The sequence below is a fragment of the Corapipo altera genome, unplaced genomic scaffold (assembly GCF_003945725.1).
Source record: "Corapipo altera isolate COAL_440 unplaced genomic scaffold, ASM394572v1 126, whole genome shotgun sequence".
Taxonomy (NCBI): domain Eukaryota; kingdom Metazoa; phylum Chordata; class Aves; order Passeriformes; family Pipridae; genus Corapipo; species Corapipo altera.
The window spans coordinates 1,911,351-1,935,040 of NW_020884937.1; the positions used below are offsets into that span (position 1 = coordinate 1,911,351).

General features: G+C 40.8%; 1 protein-coding gene across 10 annotated transcripts in view; it reads left to right on the plus strand.

The window, feature by feature from the left end:
* ADCYAP1R1 (ADCYAP receptor type I) overlaps positions 1-23,690 on the plus strand; it is a 144,558-nt gene that overhangs the window by 52,926 nt on the left and 67,942 nt on the right. For all 10 annotated transcript variants that reach the window (XM_027660579.1, XM_027660578.1, XM_027660581.1 and 7 more), the window contains one exon: positions 7,900-8,005. In XM_027660579.1, the coding sequence (XP_027516380.1) occupies positions 7,900-8,005 (106 nt within the window). The remainder of the gene's footprint in view (positions 1-7,899; positions 8,006-23,690) is intronic.

The window sequence follows — 23,690 nt, forward strand, 5'->3', positions numbered from 1 at the left end:
CACTGAAAGGACGAGGAGGGAAATTGAGAATAAGTTCAAGCACTCCCAATTACCACTGTTGTAATGAGCTTTTTGCCTCTATTCTTCAGTGTTCTCCCCACTCCCAGAGCCCCTTTGGGGAATATTAGAGTAAGAGCTGGAGCACGAAGCACTTGCTGGAGCCGCCGGCGGGGAGGAGAGAAAGGGGAGAACGTGTGTGATAGTTGAGGGCAAATAGCTTTAATTTAATTAGTAGATTAATTAAAGCTTTCTCCCTTGGGTAGGGTATGTGTGTGTGTGTATAAGTGTTTCTGCAGGCTCCTGTAGCTGTTCACCACACGGTTCTGTTCCAAGTGTGACTCAGATGGGGTTTCTGTTGAACTTGCTGGGAGCCTGCACAAAACAAATTTCCTGTCTGAGACCTTTTCTCTTCAGGGTTTTGTTTAAACGTAATGAAGTATAAATGGGCAAATAATAACGAGTAATAACAAGAGCCCTGCTTTGCAAATGAATGTGGTACCCAGCAGCACGACAACTGCAGAACTCCAAAAAACTGCTCTGCTTCCCAACGTCCCCGCAGTGAGAGAGGTCCTGCGTCAGCACAGATTCCCTCAGCCTTCACTCAGTGAATCTCATGAAAATGTCCTTTCATTGTAGAAAATCGCTCAAGAATTCTTAGCAGCCTTGACTGTGCACACTTTACACAGGTCCTGAGGAAAGCAGACAGGGCCAACAGTGCCCTGGACTGCATTAATCAGGATATAGTCAGTACTTATAGAATCACAGAATTCTGGAATGGTTTGGGTTGGAAGGGACCTTAAAGACCATCCAGTTCCAACCCCCTGCCATTACCCCAAGTTGCTTCAAGCCCTGTCCAACCCAGCCTTGGACACTTCCAGGGATGGGTCAGCCACAGCTTCTCTGGGCAACCGGTGCCAGGGCCTCACCACCCTCACAGCCAAGAATTTCTTTCTAATATCTAATCTAAATCTACTACTTCTAGACTATTGCATCCAGTTTTAGGCTCCTCAATATATAAAATATGTTAATCAACTGTAGCAAGTTCAAGGGAGGGACACTGAGATGTCCTGTGAGGAGAAGGTGACGAAATTCGGCTTTTTTACCTGGAGAAACTTTTTGGGCAATGTAGTAGCAGCCTCACAGTATCTATAAGGAGATCGCTGGGAGGAAAGAGCCAGGCTTTTCATCGTGGTGTGTGGCAGGAGAACAACTGATTATGGGCATGTGCTGAAACAAGTAAGGTTCTTACTAAAAAGAAACCTTTTTTTACCCTGAGGAGAGGTGAGCAGTGGAGTGAGTTGCACAGAGGCTGTGCAGTCTTCATTCTGACCCTCTTTCCAGTAGAAGGTTGATTTTCAGGTCTACTTGAAACAAAGGACATTCCTGTACTATCAGTACTGCCTACAGAGTGAAAAAGATGTGCGTTTCCCAAAAATCCTCTGGGGACTGTAGGAGAGGAGAACATGGAAGATGTCCCTGCTCATGGCAGGGAAGTGGAACTGGATGATCTTTAAGTTCCCTTCCAATCCAAACCATTTAATGACTCTATGACTACAAAAAACCATTTAAGGCAAACTCTAAGCCAGGTTTTGTCACGAGGTTTACCCCACGTTGTGTAACACATCTTTTGTCCAGCATTTACTTCAGAAGCATTCACTGAGGAAAAGAAACTGTTGATTATTCTACTGCTATTTTTATTCTGCAGTGAGCCTTGCTCCTCTCCAGGAGCCATCAGTGTTGGTGGGTAACCATATCTTAAATTCGTGTCAGCCACTTTCAAAGGGATCAATGCCTTTTCTTGGCAGTGTGTTCTGCTGGTGGGGTTTTTTTCCCTGCAAAATTTGCTTAAAGCTTGGTGTCCAAAACCATGCAGCAGATTGTACAACTGTGCCTGGGTTTGAATAAGTTCCTAATCACTTTACCCTTTCACTTAGTCTGAAGTGTTTGGAAATTACAGCGGTTTGGGTGCCATTTACACAGGAAGACAAAAACGCAATCAAGTGACAACCCAAGACCTTTCTGAGGACAACAATTTGTTTGGCTGCCAAGCCAGTGCTGTGGGTCCTAGCAGTGATGCAAATCAGTTCTGAAAAAATCCAGATAATCAGAGCTCCTTCCCAAACACCTCTATTTTTAACACAACATTTTGCAAGTCCTGGCCCTGGTTTGACCAGTTGAATCATTGCTTGGTAAGAACAGGGATTAAATCTGGTGTTGCTGTTGCCATGACAAAGTGAGCTTCTTTTGGCAGTGCTCACAGGATAATGTACCATTTTTTAAGCTAACTTTTCAAAAGCGAAAGTCATAATAGAATTAGTAAAATGTGTAATTCAGCTTGCAGTGAGTGATCTAATACACCCAGTGGGTTAAACTCCTCTCTCTCATTACTTTAGAGACAACACTTAGCCAACAGGTGAATCAGACTCTATGTTGATGTAAACCAGCCTCCATGAAGGATTTAAGGAAATTTTGTTGTTGTTTCTTATCTTTCCTTCTTTATCCCTCTCATTTTCATGGTGCCTGATATTACATATCCTGAATGGAGAGAAATACTCCCATTCACTTTGCCAAAAAAAAAAAAAATCAACATTTTACTGACTTAACACAGAAATACAGAAGAGGAAAGAACAGCCTAAATTGCTGCATTTGATTTGGTCTTTGTAGAAATGAAAATACCAAGTGAATGCCCTGTTCACTATCACATCATTACTATGATTTTAAAGCATGTTTTCTGATCCTGGAGTTTCTCAAGAGTACTGCTGACTTTTCTCACTTCCCTAGATCCACTGAATTAACCTGTGTAGAGAAATCATGTTTTATAGTAGTCATGAATATTTTTGTTGAGGATAAAATGAGCAAATCAGTATTTCTTGAATAACTGAATGTTGTCAAAGATGGTTCAGGTTTCTTGGCTGTTGGCTCACAGGATTATTAATTTTGATAACCCTGAGACCTCTTTAAATGCTCAGCTTTGGTGTGTTAAAAATTTCCCACGTCCTTCCAGCCACACAACCACCTCTCCTTTCACAAGTCTTTATCAGTGGCTGTGACTGTGGCATGGGGATTATGTCCCATTCATAGAGATCATCCTGGTTTATCACTGAGAAGACTTGTACCACTTCATATCCCTGAACAAATGATCCAGGTAGTGAAACTTAAGTGTCTGCATTTATGTCTGATGCCCTTACAGCACCCAAAACATCCTGACAAGGGCAAACATGAAGGCTCATGCAAGAAGGAGCAACTGGAGCTAAAATGAGATACCCTAAGGCACTTCAAAGAGTCTGGACAATTGTCTTAGATTTCTGTCCTGCCCACTTTGGATTTAGCTGGATGTTAATGTCATATGTGAGGGCAGCTACAGGGTGTTCAGTTTTAGTTCCTATCCCTTCTTCCTTTGTACAAGTGCTTAGGAAGCATCTTCCTAATGTGGTCTAGCCCTGCTGTCTTTGCTGTCAGCTCACAGCCTGGCTTTGTGCTCTTTGGATGCACTACATGGAATATTCTCTCCCTCTTTGCTAAGTTTGAAACACTGGAAACAAAACGAGAGAAAGCTTCTTTAAGTTTCCAGCATGAATGAAGTGGCAACATGTATTTATTTCCACGAGCAGGGAAGTGTATGGGTCTCTTCTGATCTGCAGAGTTCCTCCTACATGGTTCTTTTCCTGGACCATCCATATAGCTGATCAATGCCTTACTGAAACACATGATCTTAAAATTTGGTGATCTGGTTTACACATATAACCAGGGCAGGTCTGGAAGCAGCACAGATGTGTTCACCTGCTTCTCTGCTCGGGTTTATGTCCTAACAATGGCTTTCTTAATGGAACAGATCACAATAAAGCAGAACCTTGAGAGTGTAATAAAGTCAATGTAATATATAGATTGTAATTTAACATGATTGTTATTAACATTACCATAATGTCAAGGGAACAGTGAAGAGTTAAGTACTACAAATTACACACAGCATATGCCAGTTTATTTTTTTAGTGGCCACCTTAATAAAAACAAAGGAAGAAAAATGAAAGCTCTGAATTTGTTGTATATCTGTAGTGTCCCAACCAGTTGCTCTTGTCTTTTTGTATTCTCTAAGAACTAAACAGACATTGATTATTTTTGCTTTCTTTGTATCTAAACAAATAAAGACCTTTTCTAAACTGATGTGAGTCAAAATCTTTCACTCCATGGAGAGCAGTAATTTTTTCAAAAATGTGAATTTCATGCACCATCCGCTTGGTTTCTTGATTTTTCTAGCATGTGTCAAAATACTCTTTAACTGCTCATATCACTGATGTCTTCTGGGACACTGAAACCACACTGTCTCTACTGAACACAGGAAATTGCAAATGTCCTTCAGGCAAAAGAAACGAAATGAGGAGGCCCTGGAGTTCAAGTTTCCACTTCCATTTGAACTGGGCTCTGCTGTTCAGTTGTTGCAGACTGACTTGACAGATTAAAGGCTCTACCAGTGCACAGTCAATGGAGAAACATGAAACCCAGGGATCCTTGCAGGAGAAAGAGCATTAAAACACCTCTGCATTCCACAGAGAAAGCTTTTCTTGCTAACAATCCAAACCTTTTTGTATTTTCTTAGGTATGGAATAGCTCATTAGCAGAGTTGACAGGCAGCTCCTATTCTCTCCTCTGACACTGAGGTTAATGTTTCCTCCCCTTCTTTGCTTTCTCTCTCTGTTTCTATGTTCCCCAATATTATTTTCTTTTTAAATTTTTGATGAAGTGGTACAAAATGACATACAGATCATTATGGAAAGTCACATCAAAACATTCTGGCAGCAGTGAGAGCTTAAGGAAGGCTCCAGGGACAGGTGAATCACGTGGCTCTGGTGCTCTCTCCGTGCCCACCAGTCTGAGCCTCTTGAGCCAGAACTTACTCAGATACAATGGACTAAATGCAGTCAGTTCAGTCAGAGCCATCTGACCAGATGTGCCTGTCTGCAAGGAGAATAGCAACATCTGAGCTTTTAACCTTAGGCTGTCTTCAGAATCAATCAAGTCCTGGCTTTGATATACCTCTGGTAAAGGAGATGCCAAGAATAGAGAGGATAAATCACGTTCTTTTGTCTTTTCACTACAGATCGAATTTAAACCTTTTCAAATGTCTCTGATTACCCCTTAGGATGTGGGCATGGTGTTTTTCATGGCATTCTTTCAGAAATTCATAGAATCCCAGAATGGTTTGGGTTGGAAGGGACCTTGAAGACCATCCAGTCCCACCCCCTGCCATGGGCAGGGACACCTTCCACTAGACCAGTTCGCTTCAATCCCCATCAAACCTGGCCTTGAACATTCCAGGATGGGGAATTCACAGCTCCTCTGGGCAACCTGTTCTAGTGTCTCACTAACTTCTGTCATATGATGGACTTTGCATGAATATATCCGTATATATAATTCTTGTGATATTTAACACACACAATTTCAAGCTGAAAAGAGTTCTGCAAATTAACAATAAGTGTGTGAAGAAATATTTCCTTTCATTTAGTCACATCCTGCTTGCGTAGACAATGTATTATTATTACTATTAATAATAATAAAAATAGTATTACTAAGTGACAGCTTTTCTAATCTGTACATGGTGAGCTGTATAGAAACTGCCACATTTATGTATTGAGACAACCCCTGGACACCCCTTTCAGACCTGGGCAGCTGTAGAGAGTGATCCAGCACTAACAGCAGAACCATGGTTTTCTTGCTATTTCTCTTTTATCCTTTTAAAAGATATTCTTAAATCTTGAATGCCAGGCAATGCAATTTTCTCTCTCTTTGGTGAGGCTGAGGGGATGATGTAACAAAAGCCCTTAAGTTCTTGGGAGATCCTAGAGATGTGTGACAATATATCTTTTCCAGGCACTTGGGAGCCCTTGAACAGAACCGTGTTTGTTTTGAAGACAAATGTAATATGGTTGTGCCTGGTGTATCCCAGCTGGAATACACTGGAATACAATCCCAGCTGGAATGCATTACTGGGATCTTGGAGATGAAGCTGTGTAGCATTTTCAGCACCCACAAATGGTGGAAAAAGCTTTTCAGGAGAGGTACATCAGGAAACCCTCTCTGTCCTTGAAATAGAGGTGGTGACTTAGAACATTCACGGGGTCAAAAGGGTTCAAATGGCTCCGTGCCGCATCACACAGGCACCATGAAACTGGGATTATCATGGACTCATTGAGTGGTTTGGGTTGGAAAGGACCTTAAAGATCATCTTGTTCCACCCCCTGCCATGGGCAGGGACACCTTCCACTAGCCCAGGTTGCTCCAAGCCCCGTCCAACCTGGCCTTGGACACTTCCAGGGATCCAGGGGCATCCACAGCTTCTCTGGACAGCCTGTGCCAGGGCCTCCCCACCCTCACAGGGAACAATTTCTTCCTAACACCTGACCTAAATCTCCCCTCTTTTAGTTTAAAACCATTCCTCCTTGTCCTGGACTGTCTGCCTGTGTAAAAGTTTCTCTCTTTTTTATAAGCCCCTTTAACTCCTGAAGGGATTGCACTTGCCCTGGGGTTTGTTCCAAGCGTGCATTGAGAGTGTGGTGGCACTTTGGTGCATCAGTGACTCAAAGTGTTCACTCCTTTCCCTCCACTTGGATGTAAGGGGAAAAAAAGCTGAACTGTGCACATGAGGGTCCAAACCAAACCACAACACATTGAATTCCGGTCTTATACCCCCTGCTTACTTGTTCCTACTTAGCAGGTAAGGGGAAAACAAATCCCCTACCAGGTACACTCCACTCCCTCTGGAGTTCTCCATCATCCAGAGTGAAGGAAATGGAACAGGAAATATGAAAGGGCAGAATTGCTCCAGTGACCCAGGACGACCTTTCCCACGTGGAGCCACTGCACTGCTTTTCAGGGTGTTTTGCACTCGGTGTGATTTGAACCCCAGCAGTGCCACTGCAAAGTGATCTGATGAAACCTGAGGGTGTGCTGCCCTTGGATTGATATTCCTTGGCCACTGTCTGCTGTAGGAATGAAATCCTGTATTGATTTCTGGAAATGGGTCACATCTTTGTTTTGTTGCTGCTTTGGGATTGCCTGCATTCTGTTGGCTGCAAAGTTCCTCTTATAAATGAACCTGTTTTTCCTTTCTTTTTTAGCTCCCTCCCTCTTTTTTTTTTTTTTTTTAATATAGTGAGCTTAGATCTTTCAAGATAGAAAATAGAAAAAAAACAAACAAACAAACAAAAACAAACAACAACAAAAACAAACAAACAAACAAACAAGCAAACAAAAAAAACAAAAAAAGAGAAAAAATATTTAGATCAAGTCATCTTACTTTAATTGGCATTGCATTCTCTTTAGGCAAAAGAATTTGCTTTGTGTGCTCTGGGAGTAAATGATGAAGAAAAAATAGGGAATAAACAGGGTAAAAGTCTGAGAGAAACAGCTTTTAATTTAGTTTAGAATCCGGAATGGGGTTAATGGACTGTGCAAAGACTCGTAAGAAACAGGTGGAAGATCAAACTGAGCCCAAAATTGATTTCTGATTCCTCTTTAAATGATTTCCCTATTTAGAGATACCCTTGTTCTAACTTTATTTGAAGAAGGAATTCAATAAAATAAAGCAAAGCAGTTAGAAATTACCTTGACAGGGACAACAATATAAAACCCGCAAATAATTTATAATTTTAATTCCTTAGTTTGGCCTTAAACATACTACAAGAAGAAAAAAAGAAGAGTAAAAGAAAAGAAACAAAAAAAGGGAAAGAAAACAAAGTTTGTTTTCATTTTCTCTCAGCCTCTAATGGTCTTTTTATTTCTTTTTTCCTTTGTTGTTTACTTTTTTTTTGCAACAGGACCTTAAAATTTACTGATGCTTCCTGATAAACTCACTATTTTAATTTTTTTATCTGTCCTTTATTCACGTTTTCTCCCATATTTCAGGTTGCAGCAACCCACTCCAACTGCATCATTAAAAAGGAGCAAGAGACTTGTCTGGAGAAGATCCGGAGGGCAGCTGCCCTGAACCCTTTCAATGACTCTTCTCCGGGTGAGTTTCAGACCATGGACCTTGAACTGATGGTTTTTAAACATTTCCTGTGATGCCTGGAGGGGTTTTCAGCAAACACTCGATGGTAAGAGGTGCATCACTGCTGCTGAATGAGCTTAGAGGAACATCAGAAGGACAAAAATTCGATCAATGGGGATGTACCAGAACCATTCGTGGTTATTACAGAGGTCAGGAATTTGTTTCTTTACCTTAGGTCATTAATCCCCTCCAAAAAAAAAAAAAAGAAAATTGAAAAGAAACAGTGTGCCTGGATGAAATTCTGCAGGGGCAGGTGACAGCAGTTCCTGGGGACTGGACATAAGACTAAAAGCATCATCTGTCTGCTCTGTAGCAGCTCTTTTCCCTTCATCAGCTCAGTAATAATTTGTGCATCTCTCACATGATCTGAAGACCTTTACAGGGATTAAGGTTGTGATGGCTATAATCTTGATGAAGGATACTTGTGCTGCTGCTGAGATAAGAAACTGAGGCAGCCAGCAAAGAAGAAATTTATAGTTTAATATCCTGCCTTATTTCCTACTGACTGCAGCAGGAGCTGCCTGTGCCCAGCACCAAGGAGAGAAGGGCAAAGAATGACAAAGAAACTAATTGGAAATCAGGGTCCATTTTCTGAGTCCTGTCCAAGCTGCTTCTGCTGTGACTGGAATTGATAAAACCACAGAGAAGAGCAGATAAAAACACATTGTGCCTGATAAAAGAGGGGGATTTTCTCCTCCGTTTTCCTGGGCATATACTTTAGCCCAGAAGTAAAGGAGGGCGGGATGCAGATATCTGTGTTACCAGAGTGTCCTCTGAATCAAAGGAATATTTCTATCAGAGTCCTCTTATTCATCCCATATATAAACTGATTCTTGTTGTGCTTCCCAGCTTTGGGCAAATGAGGAAATTTTGGTGGATTTGAGGAAAGCATGTGCCTCAGACAGTTCATTTCACCCTCAGGGAGGTGGTTTTGAGACACCCTTTGTGCTCTACAGCAGAGCTTCCCAAAGCTTCCCTGGTCCAGAAGTGGTAAAAGCAAGGACAAAACGGGAAAAAAACCCCTGTTTCCCATCCCTTACCCTCAGAATGATGTCAGAAGCTGACCATGAGCCCTGCTCCTTGTGCTTATGCAACAACTATTATTTGGATTCAGGAATTCGTAGGTTTCCCCAAGTGAAAAGAAGCCATTTCACCAGCCAATTTAGTCTTTATCCCTCAAATCCAGAATAACCCTGACAGCTGGTGGACTATTGAGACCCAGCTCCTCCCCCTGCCTGTTCCAAATTCAAAGAGCACAGCTCAGAGATAGAGGAAGTCCAGAGCCATTGGAAAGGCTTTTGCATCTCAATGTGATTAAATTGTATCACCCACTCAGGCAGGCAGGGACTGGATCCTTTCAAGCTGTCCCTCAGAGCAGAACCCAGCTGCTCTTTATCCTGTTCCCCCAGTATTTGCAGACTGAATCACTGGGAAGATTTTTTTCCCAGGCTCATTGAGTATCTTTTAGTTGTTCACCACATCCTGTGGCAACGAGTTCCACAGTTTCTGTGGCTTTGGATAAAGAAGCCATATCCCCTCATAGTCATTAATCTCCCAGTGAAGAACTCGGGGGTACTTCTTGTCTGAAAATTGTTTCATTCCATGGATCCTGCTTATTACCCTTTTTCTCTACTTTTTAATATTTTTTGGTTTTAATTGTTGTAAACATATCTTGAATATATTTCATTTTATCTCTGGGACTACAGCATTCCACTCTACATCCTTTAAGTCCTGACCTCTAGACTCACTTTTCATTACATGACACTTATTTCAAGCCAGATCCTATCACCCTCATTCCCAAAAAAGCCTTATGTCCATAGTTAAGGCAAAAACTCTACCACCTTCTTACTGTTTGTATTTTTTGGAGAGTATTTTCACTCCAAAGATGTTGTAGCTCTCCATAAACTAAGCAGTCATAAGTGCAGTATGTTGATTCCCCTTGATTTTCTCCTGCTGCAGACAACCTGTTTTTCTCTTGGGAGAAGTGAAAATTGCATGACATTTTTGTGTGTGTGTGTGTTATTCAGCTGTAGCACTAAGATTTACTAAGGATGGCAGGTAGAGAAGAAATATGTTATTAGCTTGTTTCCTCCAAAGAGAGAAAAACATACAAAATAACTCTTTTGCTTGTCAGAAATAACTGAAAAAAGAAATAAATTCTTCCTGACTGGTGAGTAAACTTCTGTTTATTTAAGAGGAAGGAGAAGAACACAACTGTTTCTTCCCTTTCTTGATTATTCCTGTATGAAAATTTCCATAGAACAATTCAACATATACATTTTTCTGAGAATTTCTTTCTCCTCAGAGGGGTTGCAGGGTACAAAATGGGGTTGTGAGTTTTTAGGGAATCTTAGAGACTTGGGAATGTGGTCAAGTTGCTGTGACTTAAAAACAGTCCACCAAGTGACCTCTGTAAGCAAGATCAGTCCCTGTTCTTCTGGGGCAGGTGACAGAAAGTCAGATGGTCACATGTAAAACTTGGATCTAGGACGTGAACAGTCTGTGTGTTCCCCTTTCCCTCCCACTCTACCTCTCATGCCCAGAAGTTCTTCTCTTTACTGTTTTATTCCTCACACCACTGTTTTCTCTCCTCCTCTACTGTGCTTATAATGCTTCAAAGACAATGATTGCCTTGAGATTTTCTGTTTACTTTATTTTTTTTTCCCGTTAGTTTTCTGATGTCTTCTTCCTCTTAAAATACTTTCAATTTTTTAGGAATTTATTTGAAAAGGAATGAGGGGCGTGTGCTGACCGTGTGTGTTCATTCCTGTTCAGCCATCCCCTACAGCCTGAATGCAAGAGAGAATTTGAAGGAAATGAAATCTCAACAGGACCCAGAATCTGACTCCTTCACTCTGGAGAAGGAAGTAAACTGATAAAGGGAAATAATGAAATCCAAAGGCAGACAAGAAAAGAAAGAGAGGAGTGATTACTTTGCAGCAAACATCTCCAGGCAGTGGAGCCAGGCTATTTCTTACATCAGTGTTTCCAATCTCCTTTGCTTGAGTTTTTATCCCTGTGTAGAACTGCCTCATTTCATGCTGGACCCTCCTCTAACTGTCACCAGCCCTCAAGGTGCTTTCTGCCAGATCAGAACTGATAAATCTCACTGCTGATCCACATGCACCCTTTTCATTTTTACTTTTTCCATCCAGACTCTTCTGACCTGTTCCCAAGCCTGGGGCTGGGAAAGAATGACACAGGAGTGACTCAGATGTTAATGACAGTTTCCTGGGTTATGTACATTCAGCACGGGATTTATCTAATTAAATGTTGATACCTGCAAATGCATCTACACTGCAAATAAACAAGTCACCTTCCTCTCTTAATTGCTCTGGATATCCAGTATGTAGAGCCTGAGACATAAATAATTTCCCTCTCAATGTAGATTAGATGATACCTTTTGTGCTCTCTGGACATACAGGGAAGTAAAGATGACCATCTCAGCTCTAAATAATCCCATGTAGGGGTCAGCATTTGATGAGACAAATCCCACCTTGAGCATCTGGCTCTGTCATGCTGACTAGGTCATGCTGGAGGTCTGGATTACCCCAAAAATCTGGGTTGTGGTTTTTACCCTGGTACGTTTTGATGTGTAGGTGAATTCTTCATGTCATCCGTGTAGTGGATCTACTCAGACTTGGGTGAGCAAGTTTTGCAGTCATTGACCTCAAAATACAGATGGGTGCTCAGCAGCCTCCAAATTCACACTCACCACATGGATGCACTGATGAGAGAATCTCCTGGCTGTCTTCTGCTTCCTGGTGGGATTGTCCCTCTCCTAGTTGTCACCCCAAGGGCCAGACACACCTGTCTGGCTTGATCTCTGATCTGATACTGTCCATGGGGTTCACAGGATCACAGCCAGGAACTTGCCACTCAGAGAAATCCCACGATGGAAAGAGCCTTGCTGATGAAATGTGGAATCTCCAGCTGTAGATTGGCAAGATAGACTTTTCCCAGCCTGTCACCTGTCTTGCTTTCCACTGTTGGAACCAGCTATCCCAGACTTCTCCCTGTCTCAAACGGTGAGGGAGTTCCCTCTGTAGTGATCTGCAGGTTTGTGCCTCTGTTCATAGAGTTTAAAATGTAGTAAATTGAAAGGAGCCAAGATATGACAACAGTGAACTCAGCCCAAGAATTTGAATGAAAGAGAAGTGCTGACGACTCCTTGGTGATTTTGTGGTTCGTGACTCACTGTCAAAATAATCTTTAATTTATAGCCCCTGTTGTCTAATCCCACTCCTCCTGTCCTTCCTCTGAAAAACCTGGAAGGGCAGTAATATTCACAGACACAACAAGGAATTTAAATGAAATAAGGATCGGAAGCGATTCAATGCCTTATGTTTGTTAAGAGGAATCCTCTCAGAAAGTTACCCTGTAAATCAACAGGGAAGGGCACCAAGGGGGTAGGAGATGGTGGTTAGGAGATGATGTGGTAATGCAAGGAGAGGTTTTGAGTTATGTTTCCATCCCACAAAGATGATGGAGTAAGTTTTGGTTTTTTTTTCAATTTCACGTTTTTATTGAGTGTCTCATCAGCTTCTTGTTCTTTCAGAGCCTTTGAATTATCTGCTGTTATTTCCCTTGGCACCACTGGGAAGACATTACTTCACTGTGTGCCTGTGTCTGTGTGCTGTGTCTCCCTCACTGGTGCACAAGAGCAACAGGACTAGGAATGAACTCAAGCTAATGAATTCCTAGAGTAGGAAGGGAAGACTGTTTCCTATGTGGCTGCTTTTTAATATCCAGGATACAGACCTTTTATCTGCCAGAATACGTCTGTCTTTGGTCATAGATGCTTTTTTTGCACTGCTGATTTTTCCATGTGACGCTGCATGAAGTGTCTTCTACAAACCTCACATTAGAGATGGTAGGAACTGGCAAGAATTTCAAGGGAGAATTTAGGAACCATGTGGTAACAGACACGAGGTCTGTGCTTATTCTAGAGTCTCTATCTGACCAAGCCACCTGTGCAACCCTCAGGACCCAAACTGTGATCAAACTTTGCTCTTTCTCAGGCAAACTCAAGAAAAATTGTTTCTCTGATCTCTGTTTTCCAAGCACTGGTTCACTCTTTAGCTCTCTGACTTTACCAACGTGCTTTTTAGAAGTTTTTATAAAGGGGGGAATGGCTTTAAGTTGAAGGAGAGAGGATTTAGATTTGATATTGGGAAGAAATTCTTTCCTGTGAGGGTGGGGAGGCCCTGGCACAGGTTGCCCAGAGAAGCTGTGGTTGCCCCATCCCTGGAAGTGTCACAGGCCAGGTTGGATGGGGCTTGGAGCAACCTGGGCTAGTGGAAGATGTCCCTTCCCATGGCAGGGGGATTGGAACAAGATGATCTTTATGGTCCCTTCCAATCCAAACCATTCCACAATCCTATAATACTATAAGCTTGTTCATTAATTACAGTGGATCAACCACTTAAATACAGACTTATAAAGTAGAGAGGTCTTTATCAGTGTTAGTTTTCTGAGCTGTGTTTATAGTCAATAGATCAAAATCAGTACTTAGAACTGAGCTACACTTACCAGTACTTACAGAACTTCAACTTACCCTATTTTAGCATCCATCTTATGTTGAGAAGGTTGTGTGATCAGTGCCCATTTCCTATTTCCATTTCTCTCCATTGCCTATAAAATCAGTCATTATGGAGGTTTGAAGTTAGGTTCTATGAATTCTGTTGACAATAATGACCAAAATCTTCCCAATCCAGGCATAAACCAAGCTGCAGGCTCCATAAATAACTTTTCCCCAAATGAAGCAACCAAAGCTAAAGGGGTTGATGGTGACCTGCTGTGAATTCAGTCACATCAGTGACACTGAAAGCCTGGAAATGCCATTTAAAAAATTCAGGATCGGCTTTGGCAGGGGGAAAAAAGGTGCTGTGCCACAGTCAAACTGCACTGGCATCATCTACTGGAAGGGTTTTTGGTAGACACAGCTGCAGACAGGACAAACCTCCAATGGGTGAACCACTGGTACATTCCTTGGAAGAGCCAAGGAACGTTTCTTTCTCCTCCCTCTATAACACACAGCACAGCTATACCTGCATAGGTGGTCTGCCTGGGAAGAGAAACAGCACAACAATAATTCTACTGGGGAAGAATTCCTGGTAACAGGGCTTAAAAAAACATCCACATTGTACCCTAGACGTGACATTAATGGCAGCTGAGCAGGGATATTCTCTTGGTATTGGAACTCTCAGCTGAGATCATGGCCCTGGGAGCAGAAATATTCTCCAGGGCACTGCTGTGCTTGTGCAGCCCTACAACTTTTGCTTCCAGATCCAGCTGGATTAACAGGCTGGGGATCTGTGTACCAGGGATCATTAGGGATCACAGTGTCTTTGGTAACTGATATGTCTCAATTCAAGAAAATCATTTCTTAATATACTACCCCTTTCCCTTTAGTGCCCTGTGCTGTCCACAGGACAGTGCTAGGCCATGGCAAAGTGTGGGTGGTGTGGGGCTGGAGGTGCCTCCTGCATCACCAGAGCAGAGTTCTGCCATGGATTTTCCACAGCACACAGGGCAGATATGGACACTTCACTCTCTGTCATCAGAGTTTTAGCCTCGAGTTCCTACAAGTTCTTATTCACTACTTTGTCTCCAGGGATGTGATTTGTCTCTCTTGATTTCAGTGACTGAACCTCAGTTCTCTGACCTAAACCAAGTCTAAGCAGCCCTTGTGGAGCTGTGGGCCCTTCCTCAAAGCCATTCCTTTCAAACTGCTCTGGGTTCCTGACATTGGTGGGATAAATCATTGTCTGGAATGGCCTTTTCCTCTCTACTGGCTCCAGAGGGAAGCCAGAGGACAAGTTAAGCCACATGAACTGTTTAAGGCAATTAAAGCTCAGCCTGGGGATGGTCAATGAAGATGAATCACAGAAAAGATGCAAAACTTACTGTAATGGAGCAGAAATTTCTGTTATCTCTGTCAACCACATTTTGGTGGTTTAAGTGAGGACTCCTCCCTTGCAAGCCCTGCTAATAAATCCCAAGTTTAGTCATTTCCTCATGGTTTGCTGGACTTCCATTCAGATGGGAAATGGAGAGGAGGAAAAGTACTGGAATTTTACACCTACAGCTCTGAAAACATCATTAACTGTGAAACACATGTGGGAGCTACTTCCCCATCCCATAGGATATTCATCCTCATGATTCCTACCCAGTTCTTTCAAAGCTATTACTTTTGTAATCCTCAGAATTTCCAGGAAGTCCTTCTCTAATAACCAAGAAACAGAAGTGAAAAGAAAATAAAATATGGGTTGGACTTTGTCCAGGCAACTGGGTAACATAATGACTTGGATAAGATAAGTTTCTGGGAACAAGATTGAATAAAAGTATTTCTCTACAAGCAGTTTGGTCATTGAAAAATGCAGGTTAAGGTTAAATTTAAAAATTAAGGCTGAAAAATAATAACATGTTTGGAAAATGAAAATATACAGCTCTTTCTGGGCAGAACATTGTTTCAGAAGTATTACTACTTAAATTGATTTAGGGTTAAAAAAGAAAGAAACTTTAAAATTAAAGATAAAAAGCTAAAAATGAAATTTTCTATGTGCCTGTCCAACTCTCTGTTTTCATGTCAGACAAAATGAAGGTAAAAATCCCACTTAATTGACCAGAATGGTATTTTTGTTTTGTGTGTTTAAACATAAAATATCAATTATTTACACAGTTCCACTTTTGAGTTCCTTGTTTCTATGGTGACATATAGTTCATTAAACCACACCATCTCTCTTTTTCTTTTTTTGTTCAGACTTAAATATTATCAGTCTTACCTTCCACTAAATGGTGGACATGATGTGCAATGAGAAGCTGATCTAGAGAAAATGAGGCAGTTTCTTTCCAATATATGAAGAGACTATTAAAGCATGAGAATTTGCCCTATATATTATTTACTTGCCTTTTTTTGTTTGTGTTTTTGTGATTTATTTTTGTTTGATTGGGGTTTTTTGTGGTTTTGTTTGTTTGTTTGTTTGTTTGTTTTAAATGAACATTTTCAAATACAAAATGTAGTAGATGCAACCTGGTGTAAAGTGTCCCTACTCATGATGGAGATGGAACAAGATGATGTTTGAGGTCCCTTCCAACCCAAACCACTCCACCATTCCATGATTTCAGATGCCTTTGCAAATGATTTTACCTCTTGGCAGGGGGACTGTTTTAATTCCTGTTGCCCCAAGCTGCAACTGTGAGCAGTCCATGGAATTGCAATCATGTTATGCCAGGTCACTGCAGTTAAAAAATGAATGATGAACAGCAGCAAAACTCATGCACTTAAATGAGTGATGGTTTCATCTGTCAGTACCTCCAAGGTACTGCTGGAAGTTGTGACAACATGCAGTCATCTAATTTTTAAATATCTCTAGTACCATGGGGAAAAAAAAAATCCCCAAAAGACTATTAAAATCATCTGAATTGTAACTGAGTGACCATCTCTGATGGTCAACTCCTTTCAAAGCTTGTGCTGGTGCTTTATCCCAGCAGGCACCTGCTACAATCTTCTCCAGTGCTGAAAAAAAAAGTCTTTCCCTGCATGGAAATTGTGTTTTCATGAAGGTCCTAAAAGCATGTTATGCTCCTGTAGGAGTGAGTGAGCCAGGTGTCAGACAACTGGCTCTTCTTTTAAAAGGTAATTCCGTGAAAATGCTCTTTTGTTCCTATTCCCGTGGCACGTTCTGTGCTGGCTGCTGGATTTTCTGGCAGAGTGAGGTTTTATTGCTTCTTTAGGTTGTTAGAAAACACAGCACTGAGAGAGTGAGTTCGATTCTTGTGGAATCAATGGCACACTTGACTGGTTTCTAGGATCTTTATTCCCAGGGATGAAACATGGATTAAGACAGCACTGATTGTCTTTGAATTTCTCCTCCCTGGCAGTGACTGCATTTCAGAGGAAACCTGGATGAACCCTAGACTTTACCTGTATTGCTTTCTGGTGTCCAATAAGCTCCTGAAGCAAGAGAAATAGGGAATTACTTTGGAGATTTTTAGGACCACATGCAGGTGCACATAAACACAAGATTCTCCATATTCCTTAGGGTATCGAGACAATCTGACATGGGGCCTGCAGAAGATTTGTGTCTAGCTAAGACTGGCAACTCAATCTTAATGCATCTTAAATTGCACTAAACCCCTATTTTTGGAAAAATAAATTAAATCCTTGTAATGGAAATTCCTGATGCAGCTTCCTAAAAATCCCGTGTTCAACCTGTCACCCAAGCTCCCTGAATAATCAGTGAGGGAAAACAGAAGCCTTCTAAGTGTAACCCACTGCCCAGAGACGCCTTCATTATATCACTGGGATTACTTTCAAGGCTTCATAAATACATTGATTTTATTGGAAATGAGGCACTGGGGAAAAGGGTTTTATTGTTAAGACAGAGCCACCCAGAGCCATTTGGGATTCCTTGGCTGTCTGAGGCACCCACACGAGGCTGGAGGAAGTGGTAGGGACTTACTAGGGTGACAATATTGGGATAGGAGTGACAGGTCAGAGCAGGGGGTCAGTAGGAGGGGGCTTAGGTGGCCCTAGTGAGATGCACCTCATGTTTTCATTCTCACATCTGTATTTGGGTTTCTTAGGCTGAACCTAAAGAGCTGTGGGACTCACTGAATCAGGGTGGGGAGGCCCTGGCACAGGCTGCCCAGAGAAGCTGTGGCTGCCTCATCCATGGAAATTTCAAGGCCAGGTTGGATGGGGCTTGGAGCAGCCTGATGTAGCTGCAGATGTCTCTGATCATTGCAGGGAGGTTGGACTAGATGACCTTTAAAGATTCCTTCCAACCCAAACCATTCCATGATTCCATGAATTTCAGTGAAAAGAAATGGGCATCTCCAGAGATCCAGTTGAGTTTCCTAAGAGGGTCCTCAGAAAAAAAAAAAAAAAAAGGTTTGTTTGCTGAAGGATGTTAGTTAACCTATGAAAAAAATACATTGATTGTAGACACAAAGTATTAAAAAAAAAAGATTACTAAAGTGAATTATTCTGAGCACTGGCAAACAGAAGCATGTTTTGTTGTTTTTAACAGATAAACTGTGAGATTACTGCACACACACATCCACAAAATTTGGTTGTTTTAGTCCTATTACCCAAAGGCAAGGAAAGGACATTACAGAAATAATTTATGATTTTTGCTTGAGCTTATGAAATCCTAGAAGGGTGTAAAAGATACTGGTACATGTTAATAGTTAATACAGACAAAATGCAAATGTTGATCCTTTCCATAATTCCTCAGGTTTGGGCTTCTGTAGCTAATTAATTCATTAAGTATGGCCAACGAATATATCAACATCTACCACCATGGACTGAAACAAAGATTCCTGCCTGTGTTAGGGACATGTTTATCACCCTGGAATTATGAAGGATCTCCTATAAACCAGCCCGTTTCCATTCTACCCCAGAATAGCTCCCCATTTGTAATGATGTTTCCCATCGCTGGTGGTGAAAATTAGGATTCTTATTCCTTCTGGCTTTGTGTTGGGAATGAGCACAAAAGGGATTGGAGTCACTAGAACAGAGATAAAGGTGTGACACTGTTTTTTCAGAGCTGGCAGGGCTGTGAACTTATGGAATGCACAAAGCTTTTCCAAGAGAAGTGTGTGTGGGAAGGAATGCACCAGCCTGGGGTTTCCTGTGGAGCAGAACCAGAATCCTCCTTTTACTTCCATGTGGAGACTGGGGTCACCCAGTCTGTCATTGTACAAGCGACAATGACAGTCACCAAACATCCTGCAGTTTCCTTCCATTTCTATTTAATCTGTCATTCTCTCTCTCATTGGAGGTAGATTTAACAGGCTTAGGAAGTGAACTGGTTGGACTTTCTTTTATAGGATATAATCCGGCATTGTTTGAACTTCCTTATTTATTCTGTACCTTGACATGAAGATAAGAACCATATCAGGGTGGGTTTGGGGGTTTTCTTTTGCAGTGAGACAACATGGAGTTCTCCTGGATCTTGATGTTCCTGTGCCAGAGGTGTTCCTGTCTTGGCTGTTGTCCCAAAGCTGCCTTCCCAGCCAATGGACAAAAGCTGGCTTTTTGAGGGAATGACTCATCAAACCTATTTCAAACATCTGCTTTCCAATGAGAGACGTTGTTCTCTAGGATTGCTTGTTTCTGTCTATTCCCACGAAAGTTTTCAAGGGCTATTCAAATATAGATGTTGGCAATCAATCAGTCAGTTGGATCCCACCCTGGAAAGCATATTTTCCAGGTGCTGCTTGTTTTGTTAGTGGGAATGGCTGCCTGTACTTAGACCACTAGTGGGAGAACAGAGAACGTGATGGGAACAAGAATGAGTTAGAAGAAATTCCAATGACTGTTAAAGAAATTCCAGTTCTGTTAAAAACTTCATCTGGAAGATTTTCTGTACCACCCCAAAAATCACTTCCTTTTCACCACCATTTGGACTTCTGGAGGAACATTCTGACATCCCACACTTTGCATATTTAGAATCACTGCTTTTTGTATCTGCATGTATTTTAGGATCGCTTGGAAAACTCTAGTCACGGATCAAGTGTTGTTAGACCAAAGGCTCAAGAGAGTCTTCTTAGCCCGTTGTTTACCATGAAATGTTTTTTTTTCTTATGAGATTTCATCAAAATCTCTGTGAGATTTTCATTCTCACAGAGGTGGCCGGTGATTAAAACTGCCCAACTGTACAATTTCATTTCTTGTTGCAGCTTACTCTGAGCTACATCCACTACTTCTTAATATACCTCACCAACTTCAGCCAAGAGCTTCATTACAGGGAACTGCCTACTCAATAATACATGCAGTCGAATAAGTGTAATAATTTGGACTCCTGACAGGTTTTGCATATTGATTTTTCCTCAGCAAAATAAAACTGAAGCACAGTAAGTTAAATCATCTTCAGATGGACGAGCAAGTTACAGCACTATAACAAGTTATTAAATACTCCTTCTGCTAAGTGGTAGAAAAAATATCTGTATATACTCATCTCACCACGGCCAAAATGAGGTAATTCAGTTTTACTTACCTCCAAAAGTAGAAGCACAAAGTAACTTCCTTTCATATCTCACATGCCCATGGCAGGGGAACTGGAATTAAATGGTCTTTAAGGTCCCTCCCAACCCAAACCATTCTGTGATTCCACCTTGAATATCAACTCCCTCAGACCTTACTAAGCCCTGGTTTTTTTCCACACAGTTCTTGGCCTTTTCCATCACTGGAAGAACAAGACAACAAGGACTGCATGTCCAATCTTCATTGTAGTTCCTGTGCAAGGGAGGGGGAGGGTGGGGAAAGGAGATCTTTGGCTTTACCCAGGAGCTGCTCTCCAGCTCTGTTGGCTCAGAGTAGGAATGGGAATTTGCTCCTGATGAAAAGGGAGGGAAAGAAAATGTGCAATTCCTTCCTCAAATTCCTTACATGAAACAGGAGGAATAGGAAAGTAAAAAGGGAAAATTCTCTCATGCAATTTTTCCAGTCTTTTGTAAAAAAAAAAATGAAGAAAAAACTCCTCCTCTCATGTTTTGCTTTGGGGGTCATAAAGCTTAATATTTCATTCCAGAGGGAAGAATTTTGCCCTCTATGCTAGAAAACAAATTAACTTGGCCTGTGCTGTTTTGCTTCCCAGCTTGAGATTTCATTTTCTAATATGAATTCCACCACAGAAATTGGTTATTCTGTGGTGCAGGAACAGTTTAGCAATATCTCTTAAGTTTAAAGGTGAAATAAATCTCACTTTAGGGGGCTGAAAGCAGAATGTTTGCTCAAAGTGGACATAAAGGCTCCTCCTCCGCTGGAAAAAAAAAAAAGGAAAGAAAAAAGGGGGAGGAGAAGTTGATTTGAGCAGCCCATCTTTTATAACTATTTTAAGATAATATGTTAATTTAAGATATTTCAGAAGTAAGATAGTAGACCTTCTTCCCTATTGATGTGTGATCAGTTTTTTCCTCATTTCATATCTACAGGAACATTGAACATTAGAGTCCATTTCTCTTTCAAATATATCCACTATTCCTGCAAAATAGTTGGAAAGGGATAGAATTAAAAAAAAAACCCTTACCAACCAGGCTTCAAATTGATCTCAGTTAAAATAAATACTCTTTCTTTCTCTTTTCCATTCCGAATTTTGCTCCTGGATGCCACGAAGACTCGTGATTCTGACAGCTCAGTGAATAGATAATGTCTTATAAATGATTTACGGATGAAGCAAAGTAATTACCTGTCTCTTGCACCATGTCACAGTCAACATGTATTTTAGAGGCATTTTTGTTTTTAACATGGATGTTTTCGAGCCTCAAGCCATGTGGAAGCATCCAAACAGACTCACATTCCAGCTAATAATATATTTATAGCTTGTTTTGATCCCTAACAAGCCACATCTTTAAGATCGTGAAAATTCTTTAGCTAAACACACTTTTCAGCCAGATAAGAGCAGCAAATATTCAGGCAGCAAAGGGAGGTTCTGCTGCAGCACCAGGAACAGCTCTCTCCCTTCTCCCGGTGTAACTCTGCTCTAAATCCAACCTCAACTCCCACTGAATTCCACAGGCCTTTGGAGCATGGGAAGGGAACTGTGCTGGGCTCTGGATTTAGGGGGAAAACGGGCTCCTTGGGGCACAATTTCATCTCTGGATGTTAGACACGGAAATCATCGGCTAAATCAGCTGGTTGAGCTCCCAGGGCTCCTTGTCCAGGTGATGGATACAGGGATTTACACCCAGTTTGCATATTAAAAACCCTAAATTAAAGTGCTTTAACATGCAAACTGAGCCCACTGAGGGCGTATCCATAACCTCGAAGAGCTCAACTGCCTCTTCCACTTCCCACTCCTGGAATTCCTCTTTCCTCAGAGTTCACATACAATTATTTTCTTTTCTGGGTTGTGGTTTTTTTCTTGGGTTTGGTTGGTTGGGTTTTTGGTGGGGTTTTTGTCTGATTCTGTTGTGTTTGTTTGTTTTATTTGGTTATTTTTTTTTTTTTAATTTGGTTTTTTTTCAGTGTTTGGGGTTTTTTTCATAGGTTTTTTTTGTTTGGGTTTTGTTTGTGAGGTTTTGTTGGGGTTTTTTTTGTTTTGGTTTGGTTTGATTTTTTGTAGAGTTTGAGTAATGGTTTTAGTAGGGTTTTCTGTTTATGTTTGGATTGCTTGTGTTTTGTTGGGTGTTGGGCTTCTTTTTGGTAGGGTTTGGGAGAGTTAGTAGGGTTTTTTTCATTATTTGTGTTTTGGTTTTTTTGGTAGGGTTTGTTTGTTTTTTTAGGGTTTGAGTGTTTTCATTTGGGTTTTTTTTTGCTTTGTTTTAATTTGGGGTATTTTTTCAGTGTTTGGGGTTTTTTAATAGGGTTTTTTGTTTGGGTTTTGTTTGCGTTTTTTTGTTTTGTCAGGTTCTTGTTGGGCTTCTTAGTGAGGGTTTTTGGTAGGGTTTTTTGTCTGTGTTTTGTTTGCTTCTGTTTTGTTGGGTGTTTGTTGGGGGTTGTTTTTGTAGGGTCTCAGGGAGTTAGTAGGGTTTCTTGTTTGTGTTTTGTTTTTTGTTTTATTTGATTGGCAGGTTTTTGGGGTTTATTTCTTATTTGGGGTATTTTTATTCAGTGTTTGGAGTTTTTTCAAAGAGATTTTGTTTGTGTTTGATTGGTTTGGTAGGGCTTGGGTTTCTTTTAGCGTTTGAGGGTTTTCATTTTGGGTTTTTTTTTTTGCTTTTTTTTAATTTGGGGTATTTTTTTCACTGTTTGGCTTTTTTCATAGGGTTTTTTTTGTTTGGGTTTTGTTTGGGATTTTTTGTTTTGTCAGGTTTTTGTTGGGGTCTGTTAGCACAATTTGGTGGGTTTTTTTGGTAGGATTTTTTTGGTTTGTGTTTTGTTTGTTTGTGTTTTGTTGGGTGTTTTTTTGGGGGTTGTTTTTGTAGGGTTTCCGGAGGTTAGTAGGGTTTTTGTTTGTGTTTTGTTTGGTTGATTTGGTAAGGTTTGTTTGTTTGTTTTAGGGTTTGGAGGTTTTCAGTCAGTTTTTTGTTTGCATGTGTTTTCTGTAATTTTCTGTTATGTTGGGTTTTGTTTGGGTTTTTTTGGTAGGATTTGGGGTTTCTTGATCTTTTGTTATTTTTTTTCTTTTGGTTGGTTGTTCTTTTGTTGTTTTGGGGTTTTTTTGCAGGGTTTGTGGTTTTTTTGGTAGGGTTTTTTGTTTCTATTCTGTTTGGGTTATTTTGTTTTGCTGAGGTTTTGTTAATTTTTATTTGATAAGGTGGGGGGGTTGTAGAGTTTTTTGTTTGTGTTTTGTTTGGGGGTTTTTGTTGGGGGTTTAGTTTTCTTATATAGGGGGTTTTGGGGTTTTTTTGTACTTTTTTTTTTGTTTGTTTAATTGGGGTTTTTTGTTGCATTTTTGTAGGGTTTGGGTTATTTTTTTGGTAGAATTTTTATTTCTATTTTGTTTTGGGTTTTGGGCCTTTTTGTTTTGTTTTGGTTTTTTTTTTGGTAGGGTTTGGAGGTTTTTAAATAGGGTTTTTTTTGTCTTTTAGTTTGTTTTCTTTGGTTTGTTGTGGGTTTGTTTTGGGGTTTTTTTTGAGGGATTTGGGGTTTTTTATGCTAGATTTTGGTTGGGGTTTTTTGTTTGTGTTTGGTTGGTTTTTTGTTGGGTTTTTTTGTGCTTTGGATTTTTTTGGTAGGATTTTTTTGTTTACC